Consider the following 12,090-nt stretch of genomic DNA (forward strand, 5'->3'; position numbering starts at 1 on the left):
TGCAGCATGTGCTCTTTTCCTTTTTTGATGTTTATTGCAGCTGGTCATGCTTTAAATATCGTAATGTGTGAGCCATAAGAAATCAGTCAACTGCTGTGTAATCCAGATGAACAGCTGAAGCAAGAACAGTCTAGATATTATGCTGTGTTTGATCTCAATCATTTAGTTGCGTCAAATGAAATCAGCAGTATCATGTAATGCATATTTTTATGTATACAGTGGTCCCTTGCTATAACGTGCTTCACCTTTCGCGGTCTCGTCATTTCACAGATTTCTTTTAGTGCAATTTTGCATGTTTTTTTTTTCAGTCAGTTCTTTTGGAAGAATACATCGCTCATTATACTAATATAATACACATACATATATACATGTATAATACATACTGATGAAGGAACTGAGCTCACACTCCAATTTTTATTCAGTGAACTACTACTCAATTTATTTTGGGCCTCAGAAATGCTCACTCTGCTTGCATATCACTTATTGTCAGCAATAGAGCTCATTCTGCTTTGTGTATTTAGTATTTAGTATTTATTTATTTATTGTCATTGTCAAGAACAATGTGGAATGTGGAAATAAACACAGAAAAAATAGACATCACTTCCTCTTTGTTTTTGATGCAGCGTTTTATCAAATTAGAGTTGCATGAAAAACAATGAAACAGCTTCTAAAAGTTTGAGATCAAAGCAAATCTCTGTCACCAAATTCCAGCAGAATCTTCACCAGGACCCTTTGTGATAGTTTTCATGTTTCATATAAACTAAAGTGATACACAACATATGCAGTGCTATACACACATATTTTCATGTTTCTAAGAGTTTGATAACCAAGCTGTTACCAACATGCTCTTGTTCAACATGGGAAAAACACAAGACTAGTTTCAAATGAGGATTTGCTGTTTATTAGATAAACCACATGCATTATGATACCTCAATACAATTATATTCTGGTTAGAAGTGCATTCAAAACTATTGAGTCAATATTTTCAGCTTATATGGCGGAAATCTTTTCAAATCATGAGCTTCCAACAATGAGTGAAACAGTAAGATCTTGTGGAGAGTTTGGGAAAATCCCATTAAGAAAGAGAAATCAAACATTTGGATTCATTTTAATGAGCTCAGACTTGTTGAAAATGCAGAGGAGCTCATAATAATAATACATTTTATTTATTTAAAAGCATCTTTCAAAACACCCAAGGACACTGTACAGCAAATAAAAACAGGCATAAAAAACATGAAACGAAATACCTTAAAAGCTGGTTGTGAGCTGAGCTTCAGAGAAACACAACATACTGATATTCACTGTGAAGCTTTGAGTGGAAAAATACAGACATGTGTATCCTGGAATAATGGGAGCTTCCATCTTTAAAGGACTGAAGAGGAAGAAGTTTACAAGGAATCATTTAGAACAGTTTCAAACATCAACTGATTGAATCCAAGAATTTGAAAACATGTTTCTGAGTGAAAGAAACAGACATGTACAGACTGTTCAACGGTCAGAGTGTTTCTCTAACAGGAGGACACTCTTTACACTCAGCACAGAGTGACTGAGGAACCAGACCAGACCCAAAACCCAGCATAAAGAGTTTCAGTGAATGTGGTGTTGAAGGTGTGGAGGTGGATCAGAGTGTCAGAGGAGACTTTATAGAAGGACAGAGTGCCAGCAGGGCAATCCACATACACTGCTACTCTGTTAGAGACAGAGGAGGAGATGGATATTTCTCTTTTATTGTGCTTGACATGACGAGGACCATCACCAGAGCAGTACAGACTCCACGACTGATCATTCCATCCAAACCAACAGTCTTTGCCCTCTCCTTTCCTTCTGATTCTTCTGTAACTCACTGATATGTAAATGTATCCTCTCCACTCAACCTCCCAGTACCAGCGACCAGACAGACCATTTCTACACAGCAGCTGAGGATAAACATCAAATCTGTCTGGATGATCAGGATATGACTGAACTTCCTTCACATGTGTCACCTTCTTGTTGTTGTCAGACAGCTGGAGGTTTGTGTGTACTGTGTTTGTGTCGATTGTGAGTTGACAGGAATCTGATGGAGAGAACAAACACAATCCAACAGCAGTTATTGATCCATCACCTGTTCATTGATTAACACTTTGATGATGACTCCTGACTTTAGAGATGTGAATGAGTGATGTGACAGATTGAAGATGGTTGAGTGTGTGCTGCTTTGTTTTCATTAATCACATTAAAAAACACTTACACTTCCTCAGACCTGGTCTCAACCATCGGACTCCAGCAGGCTCCACCCTGAAAGGAGGAGGGGGGTCAGACCAGCACAGTCTCTTTCACATGGACATTACATGGCTCTCATACACATACTGTTAGACACTAATAAAGGAACAGGCCAACATTTTCACAAATACACTTCAATCCATTTGTGAATCAAACTGCTGATGATTTGGACTGATCCTGGATCCGTCAGTACACCACTGTATTGAATGAAATATGACGGATTCAAACTGTTACCATAATTATATTTATATTCCTCTTCTGTTTAGCTGGAAATGACACCTCCCTGCTAGGGCTGGGTAATATGGCCTAAAATCCATATGAGACAAAACAGACGAGCCCCCAAATCATGTTATTACCCGGCTCGGAATGACCGCAACAAGAGTGGGGTGTCCCGCGACTTCCCTTGCCCAAACAGACACAGCCACAGCATTGGGCTTTTAACAATAATTTATTTACGGCAATGGCACTCAGTACAACGATAGTGGGAGTGTATGATTTCAGCTAAGGCCAACACAACAAACAAAACCCAACCTAGAATTTGGTTCCCCTTTGACTTCTTCAAGAAAAGAAACAAAAGAAATGAAACAGTCTGACCTCCCTGGTCTAACAAAACAGGAGAAAACAAAGCTTTCCAAAATAATTGGCAGCTCACCCCTACTTGCTCTGCACTTCACACACATGCCCGAATTTAACTAAGTAGCTATAGCTGCGGCTGCTCCATCTGGATCTAAGGCTGTGTCCCAATTCAGGGTCTGCATGCTTGAAGTACGCGCACTAGGCGTACTACGTACGGTGCGCACTATAAGTACGAGAAGTGCGGAAGTGAGAGTCTTGTGAAATGGGACGGTATACGCTTCATCGCGCTGTTCAGGTTGCCTAGCAACCATGATACTAACCGCGAGACACGTTACATACAGCATTGTTTGACAGAAATGAAGGAGAAAAATGTTTTGTTGGTCATTCATTTTCGTCATGACATCACTTTGATTAGTTGAGTATCTGAGGCTGAGACCAGAGGACTGTAAAACATGATTGTTGGGCTTCATTTCTGTACTGAACAGTCATTTAGGATTAGTTAGTAAATAACAATTAGTTAATGTTGTTCATGAGACTAAAGTCAACTCACTGTGGTAATGTAAATATAATATGGCCAATATTATAGTATTGTCAGATTATTATATTATTATAATATACAGTGGGGCAAAAAAGTATTTAGTCAGCCACCGATTGTGCAAGTTCCCCCACCTAAAATGATGACAGAGGTCAGTAATTTGCACCAGAGGTACACTTCAACTGTGAGAGACAGAATGTGAAAAAAAATCCATGAATTCACATGGTAGGATTTGTAAAGAATTTATTCGTAAATTAGGGTGGGAAATAAGTATTTGGTCACCTCAAACAAGGAAAATCTCTGGCTCTCACAGACCTGTAACGTCTTCTGTAAGAAGCTTTTCTGTCCCCCACTCGTTACCTGTATGAATGGCACCTGTTTGAACTCATCATCTGTATAAAAGACACCTGTCCACAGCCTCAAACAGTCAGACTCCAAACTCCGCCATGGCCAAGACCAAAGAGCTTTCGAAGGACACCAGGAAAAGTATTGTAGACCTGCACCAGACTGGGAAGAGTGAATCTACAATAGGCAAGCAGCTTGGTGTGAAAAAATCAACTGTGGGAGCAATCATCAGAAAATGGAAGACATACAAGACCACTGATAATCTCCCTCGATCTGGGGCTCCACGCAAGATCTCATCCCGTGGGGTCAAAATGATCATGAAAACGGTGAGCAAAGATCCCAGAACCACACGGGGGGACCTGGTGAATGACCTGCAGAGAGCTGGGACCAAAGTAACAAAGTTCACCATCAGTAACACACTACAACGGCAGGGAATCAAATCCCGCAGTGCCAGACGTGTTCCGCTGCTGAAGCCAGTGCATGTCCAGGCCCGTCTGAAGTTTGCCAGAGAGCACATGGATGATACAGCAGAGGATTGGGAGAATGTCATGTGGTCAGATGAAACCAAAGTAGAACTTTTTGGTATAAACTCAACTCGTCGTGTTTGGAGGAAGAAGAATACTGAGTTGCATCCCAAGAACACCATACCTACTGTGAAGCATGGGGGTGTAAACATCATGCTATGGGGCTGTTTTTCTGCCAAGGGGACAGGACGACTGATCCGTGTTAAGGACAGAATGAATGGGGCCATGCATCGTGAGATTTTGAGCCAAAACCTCCTTCCATCAGTGAGAACTTTGAAGATGAAACGAGGCTGGGTCTTCCAACATGACAATGATCCAAAACACACCGCCCGGGCAACAAAGGAGTGGCTCCGTAAGAAGCATTTGAAAGTCCTGGAGTGGCCTAGCCAGTCTCCAGACCTCAACCCCATAGAAAATCTGTGGCGGGAGTTGAAAGCCCGTGTTGCTCGGCGACAGCCCCAAAACATCACTGCTCTCGAGAAGATCTGCATGGAGGAATGGGCCAAAATACCAGCTACTGTGTGTGCAAACCTGGTAAAGACCTATAGTAAACGTTTGACCTCTGTTATTGCCAACAAAGGTTATGTTACAAAGTATTGAGTTGTATTTTTGTTATTGACCAAATACTTATTTTCCACCCTAATTTACGAATAAATTCTTTACAAATCCTACCATGTGGATTCATGGATTTTTTTTTCACATTCTGTCTCTCACAGTTGAAGTGTACCTCTGGTGCAAATTACTGACCTTTGTCATCATTTTAGGTGGGGGAACTTGCACAATCGGTGGCTGACTAAATACTTTTTTGCCCCACTGTATGTATGTATATATATATCTATATATATATCTATATCTATATATATATATATATATATATATATATATATATATAAATAAAATGTTCTTCCTCTACAGCCCCCCCCCCCCCCCCAATTTTTGGCACATGTCGAGGAGTGTGTCAGGCTACACTTCACTGTGTGTTATACTTGTATAACTATGCATGTGACAAATAAAGAACCTTGAGCCTTGAACTATGATATATATATATATATATATATATATATATATACATACATACATATATACGTATAATCACTGACTTTCAGCTTGTTGTGTTTGTGGAAATATGATTGACTTTAATTATTAAACATTCGCACATAAATAAGTGACGTCATATTCAGTACTTTTGACAGTTCACTCTTCGGCCGCTCCATCTTATTAGGGAAATTCCATATACATAAATGTAAATTTCAAAACTCAACCCCATCATTTAATTTGTTTTTGATTGAATTTGAATATTACTTAAACTCTCTTAACTCATTCACTGCCAGCCATTGGCAGTGAATGAGTTAAACCCATTGACTCATTCACTGCAATTGACGGCTATAGACGTCAATGGCAGTGAATGAGTTAAATTAACTTCCAATAAAAAATGGTCTGTCATTGATTGAAATTCATTCAGAAATGTTCAAGGAATGAGCTGTCACAACTTTCAAGTACAAAGTTGTTATGAAGTCTGTCACATTCCCCCCCCTTTTTTTTTTCTTTTTTCTTTATTATCCTTTATTTATTTATCCTTCTTATTTCATTGTACTGTATATTGTTACTCTTATTTGCCTTGTATGTCTACTCTACAAATTGAACTGGAATGACTGACTGTTCGCTTTATAATTTCAATAAAGTTTTGAAAGAAAAAAAAAACAACCTCTTCGGCCGCTCCCTTCTGCCGTATTTTGCGGCAAAATTATCCACACCCACCGCCGCGCTATGAATTGTGGGATATATGGGACCACGAATATATGGGACCACGAAGCGTGCACCGGACCACGCTTGATATTTGGGGAAATCGACGGCGCATTTGGAGTATGCATTTGAAGTACACTTTGAATTGGGACAGCCGTCGTCGCATGGCGGTGACGTAACCGCACTTAAAATGCGTACTTCAAGCGTGTAGACCCTGAATTGGGACACAGCGTAAGACAAGTGCACAGGAAGATTTCCACACCCCACACACCGCGGCTCTTCCGTCCTCCTTTTATAGATTAAGTCCACAGGGGGAGCCAGTTAGTTCAGGCTGTTCCTTCCGTCCACCAATCACAGCCGAGCCCCTGCACAGGTGAACTGGCATACACACATTCAGAAAAAAAACAAAAAAACCAACACAGACACATAACACAGATCATAACCCACTTGTGTTTCTTTCGCGGATGCAAAACTCCAATCAGCGAGGCTTGCTTCCCTCCTTTTACAAGACTTCAACTTACAAATTAGCCATAAAAAGGGCCTCGATAATGTCATTGCCGATGCCCTATCCAGAGCAGTGTAACCGGACAGGAATTAAACAAACAAGGAATTGTTTAATTCTTATGGTGGGGGCGTGTTACGTGCGTGTGTTGTTTGTTTGTTTCTGAACGTGTGCGGTGTGAGGTGTGTGGCTGATGGATGAATGTTTTGGGATTAATCTAGCTGATGATTTTTCTTTTGTTGCAAAGTTGAACCTGTCAATTAGGTTTGGTATGATTTACCCTCCGGAGATGAGGAGCATGTGTCATGACTTAACTAGGCCTTTTTATTTCTTATTTTGTTACTTAAACAGTGTCCTGCAAGTTTTGTTTGATAATCTCTGTCGTTTGAGCAGATCTGCACGATTAGAAAGGTAAGCACTATACAATATGTTGTCGGGAAATGGTTGCAATTGAGCTTTTCCATATTGAAATGGGTTCTGGAGAAAGCCACTTATTTGGGACACAATCAGAAAGCGACTCCCGGTCTTAAAGAATTCACCGTGGTAATCTGATCTAAATTCTTTTTCTTTTTGAATTTTCGTCATATTGCTGACAGTGAGAAACTCAATGCAACGACAGTTTTCACTATGAGCCATGAATAAATCATAAAAAGGGGACCTGACTGGACTGATAGGAGTTAACTGACTTGACTGACTTGACACCAACATGTAAGATTGCATATGCCTCCACCCAGAAATGACAAAGGGGTGGATGGAGGTATCTATGTGTGTTTCTCTGTTTTTACAGGAGCAGAAAGATGACAGCAACATCCTAGGTTGCATGAGCTTTGGACCATGCCGATTTAACCTCTTAACAGCCACTTTCTGTGTCTGTGAATTTATTATGTGTTATTCATGACCTTGTATTGCTCACAATGCAGAGGTCACTGTGAGAAAGTGTGCATACACCTGCGGTGCGCTTACATTTACTTTTCAATTCAATTTCAATTAAATTCAATTTTATTTACATAGCGCCAAATCACAGCAACAGTTGCCTCGAGGCGCTTTATATTGTACAGTAGATCGTACAATAATAGATACAGAGAAAAACCCAACAGTCATATGACCCCCTATGAGCAAGCACTTTGGCGACAGTGGGAAGGAAAAACTCCCTTTTAACAGGAAGAAGCCTCCGGCCGAACCAGGCTCAGGGAGGGGCGGCCATCTGCTGCGACAGGTTGGGGTGAGAGAAGAAAAACAGGAATAACACCATATAAGACACATGTTGAGCTAAAAATGTTAGAGCTCTTGCAACTGGCGTTTGAGCTGTGCAGGGGTCTCTCTCTTCCGGAAGATGATTGAATAAAAAGAAACATAAATCTTTTAACACACTATGAGTCGGTTTTCTCTGTTCTATCACGGGGACAAAAGAATCGGGGTTAATACTAGCCATGCCATGCAGCATTCCACAGGCAGCAACATCGTAAGAGAACTGTTGCTAATATGGGATGTCTTGATAAAACGAGCAGATATTTGAAGTTTACACAGCTACATTCTCACCTGAAAATATCTTAAAAGTTTATTTTGTGACCTAGAAACACTAATAAAAGCAATATATAAAACGAAGAGGTGGCCGCCATTGTTTGACTCATGTGCTATGAATTGTGGGATATGGAGTTTTCCACCAAGCATACACCCTTGCGGTTACAGTAACTATTCAATGGTTCGCGCAACCTTAAAAATTCCAATGGTTCCTGAAAGCAGCGACGATGATATTTTCGTCATTACGGTAATCCAAATAAGGGTAGACAGGCCGTACCACTCCCAGCATACCACTAGAGAGCGCCAACACACCACAAATGAAGTGGGCAAAAACTTTCCCATTCATTTCAATGGGCAAAAACCTGTATTAAAATATTAATATTTAAAAAAATAGAAAGTAATAAACACCAAAAGTCATAGCGCACCATTCTTGATCCAGCCGCACAAAATGATATAACATATTTGAAGCTTGTCTCAAAACTGCGGGGTGAGTTATGCCACAAAATTTCAGGCAGAAACTGTGGAATAAGAATAATATATCTGAGGAATAGCAATAAGTGTGCCTCTTGGCATAGGCACACTTAATAAATGCATTTCTTTTTCTTTTCTTTTCTTCCTCTGAAAAAAATAAAATAAATAAATTAATAAATAAATGCATTTCTACAGTGCTGCTTGAGTTTATATCAGTCATGGTCGGACGGTCCTTCCCGGGCGACCTGCCTGTGTGTGTGTTTCTCTCTCTCTCCTCCTCCCCACCCTTGTTGTCTCCACGCAGCGGCTGACACACCTGCACCTAATTTGCCACCCAGCTGTCACTAATCATCCTTCGTCGTGGGCTGAGGCACTGTGTGTCCAGACGGCAGTCGACGCTGGATTGTACTTGAAGCTCGGTAGTTAAAAGTGTTTGTTACTTGCAACTTAGCTTTAGCCGGCTAGCCTTCTCACCTGTTGTTGTCGCTCGTTTATAGAAGGAAGAGACATGGAGCAGGAGGTTGGAGAGGAGGAACCCACGGAATTAAGCTCTCGGAGGAGAACACACGCTTGGATAATCACTTTGGAAATTCACCTGCGCACCACTGGGAGTTTGGAGAGGATCACTGTTGGATTTTGCACTTCGCTTTGTGTTTTGAGACTGTTTTTGGGCACTGTAAATAAACGCACTGTTTGCTTCGCATCCAGAGCTCTGCGACTGAGTCCGTATTTTCCCATTACCTGTGACAATATCTATAGAAAACATCTCCCTGTAGTTGTCATCTTCTTCCACAGCTCTAATTTAGAAATGAGGATTTTTTTCTTTTATGTCAAAATTAGGCTTAAAGTTTCTACTGGTTTTAATTTAGGATAAATATGTCAATGGCATCCCAATACACAGATTCATCTAATCTGTTCTTTTGCATATGCTGAGATGTCTACCAATTTTTATTGATCAGTTTATTTCATATCTGCATGAAAAAAAAGGAAGTGACTGATGGACACGGGAAGTTTTTCCAGCTCTTCCTCCTCTATCGGACATTCTCTCCATACCTGAGAGTGTCCAGTCTCCAGCATGGATCCTTCACTCCAGCCAACAGCAGCTTTCTTCCTGAGTCTCCTGGATGATTGTAGCTCAGGTCGAGCTCTCGCAGGTGAGAGGGGTTTGAGCTCAGATCTAAGGCCAGAGAACGACAGCCGTCTTCTGTGAGCAGACAGCCTGATAGACTGCAGACACACAAAACAACAATCCATCAGGGAACAATAATTTTCTATTTACCACAAACAATAACATTTATTCATTCCCATTCATTTTATTCTGCCTATCAAATTACAGGTTCAGCATCAGTCACCGTGGTGATCTAGCCAGGTAAAAAGAGCACCACTATAATGACACTGAAAATGCCGACTTCAAGCTCAGTATACCTTACTCGTCCATGAGACTAGGCTTCCAAGGCTCTCATGCAATGATTTTCATTAATACCCAATAGACACATTTTATTGTCAAACATCTCATATCGATGTAAAATATCACAAATTACTTAATTAAACAGTGTATGAAGCGATTTTCTTAGAACATTTGAATTTAAAAAATACTATGAAAAATCTTTAGACTGCAATTCAATTTTTAATAATTCTCCCAAAGGTAAATAAAACTCAGTATAAAGTTTGATTTTTTTGCACAGTTATATGAATCAGATTTTAAGTCATCAGAGGAAAAGTCTGAATCCTTACCAGAGAACTTCCAGTTTGCAGTGTGGACTCTTCATTCCAAGAGACAGAAGCTTCACTCCTGAATCCAACAGGTCATTGTTACTCAGGTCCAGCCCTCTCAGACTAGATGGCATGGAGCTGATAACTGAGGACAGAGCTTCACAGCTTATCTCTGAGAGGCTACAGAGGCTTAGACTTAAAGTTAAAACAAGAACAAGAGAAGGACACTGTTTTAAAAATGTAATCATTGTGTAGTTTGGAGCTACTACATTTAGCAATAGCTTATTACATTTATGATTAGAAAATTCACAATTTAAATTATAAAAAAGAAAGAAAGAAAAAAAATTCAACAACAATGAAATAACAAATAAAGAAATACAGTTAACTTTTTTTAAAGCTAAAATTGTTAATTAAATAATTAATCCGTGGATCTATTTCTACTCCATATCCGGGTGTTACACCAAGCAATTAGAAAGGTAAACTGACCAGTAAATCAGCTTTTAGTGCTAAGCCTCACTTTTAAGCTCATCTCTCAGTACAGTGACCAAAAGCAGTAGAGACCCATTCCTTGGCCCAAAGGCACAAAGGAAAACCCTAAATTGACCATATATAGTATATAAAACCCCATTCAGTATTGTTCATGCCGACCTTCCAGTAGAACAGGCTGTGTACTGCTCTGCTAAAGTTTCTGACAACTTTTAGCCCAGCTGTCCAAAGCAGGGAAAAAAAGAGTAGGAAAAAAAATCTCACTTCAGAGTTTCCAGTGTACAATGTGGAGTTTTCAGTTCTTCCGACAAAAGCTTAACTCCTCTATCCTTCAGGTCATTGTTACTCAAGTCCAGATCTCTCAGATGAGAGGACTGGTAGCTGAGAACTGAGGACAGAGTTTCACAACTTCTTTCTGAGAGTTTGCAGCAATTCAGTCTGAAAAACAATCAAATGAAATCAAATGCTATGCTCAACCAAGACAACAAAAAATATGTTGGTGTGCAATATTATTCAATTACAATAATGAAATAAATCATAATTAATGTATTTTATTAAAAAAAAAAGAATTCAAACATGGAATGTGTATGTGTGTGTATGTGAATGTAAAAATAATATTTGTGTGTGAGGGTAAACAGGTGAGGAGCTGGAGTCAGTGGTAATACCTCTGCATGGGCATAAAATACTGCTGATCCTTTTCCTAATTCTAGTGTCAGTGTTTTCATAAATTTCAAATTTATACTTATTTATGACATGTTGGACCTTGCTTGTAGTCCCTTTATTCTTCAACTGAAATAAGTCATTTTACCTCCTTTCACTTTCAGTTTATCCTTCCTTGGAAAGATTGCTTTATTTTGATTGGCCAGTTTGTGAGGTAGAGGTTGTGAAAATTAACTTTAAAGCTACTATAAACACAATTTCTTGCTGATCACTTTAAACATAATCTAAAAAGACATGACAGCAGGACATCACTGTGTGGTAAATATTACACTCAAAATCTAGTTTTGAATAGTCTATCAAACAGTGGCCATATAAAACAGAGTGGCTATTAAAAGGTGTTGTTTATGGCAACGTCCCAGTAAAATATTCTTTCTTACTACTCTGCTGCAGTTTCAAACAACTTTTGGCCCAGCTGTCTCAACGGGGAAATAAATTACCTCAGAGTTTCCAGTGTACAATGTGGATTTGTCAGACCTGAGAACAGAAGCTTTACTCCTTGATCTTTCAGGTCATTGTTCTTCAAGTCCAGCTCTCTCAGACTAGAGGACTGGGAGCTGAGAACTGAAGACAGAGCCTCACAGCTTCTCTTTGAGAGGTTACAGCCACTCAGTCTAAAAAACAATTTGTACTCTCATGAAAACACTTTGCATGTTGAACATATAATATAATATAATATAATATAATATAATATAATA

At 39.6% G+C, this 12,090-nt stretch overlaps 1 protein-coding gene and 1 long non-coding RNA gene across 2 annotated transcripts in view; one reads left to right on the forward strand and one right to left on the reverse strand.

Annotated features, from left to right (window-relative positions):
- Positions 1 to 1,144: 1,144 nt before the first annotated feature.
- The window catches only part of LOC146713428 (uncharacterized), a 34,390-nt gene continuing 23,444 nt past the window's right edge, over positions 1,145 to 12,090 (reverse strand). The window contains exons 10-15 of the mRNA XM_085447593.1: positions 11,833 to 12,006; positions 10,940 to 11,113; positions 10,211 to 10,384; positions 9,530 to 9,703; positions 2,228 to 2,274; positions 1,145 to 2,053 (exon numbers count right to left, since the gene is read on the reverse strand). Coding sequence (XP_085303719.1) covers positions 1,533 to 2,053; positions 2,228 to 2,274; positions 9,530 to 9,703; positions 10,211 to 10,384; positions 10,940 to 11,113; positions 11,833 to 12,006 — 1,264 coding nt within the window. The 3' untranslated portion in view covers positions 1,145 to 1,532. The remainder of the gene's footprint in view (positions 2,054 to 2,227; positions 2,275 to 9,529; positions 9,704 to 10,210; positions 10,385 to 10,939; positions 11,114 to 11,832; positions 12,007 to 12,090) is intronic.
- On the forward strand, positions 8,632 to 9,183 carry LOC146713429 (uncharacterized). The gene is made up of 2 exons (XR_014917880.1): positions 8,632 to 8,895; positions 8,974 to 9,183. It is a non-coding gene; the product is annotated as an uncharacterized LOC146713429 (long non-coding RNA).

This window comes from Copadichromis virginalis, linkage group LG3, assembly GCF_057382275.1.
Source record: "Copadichromis virginalis isolate Kocher_CV1m ecotype Utaka linkage group LG3, C_Virginalis_male_GT1.1, whole genome shotgun sequence".
NCBI lineage: Eukaryota > Metazoa > Chordata > Actinopteri > Cichliformes > Cichlidae > Copadichromis > Copadichromis virginalis.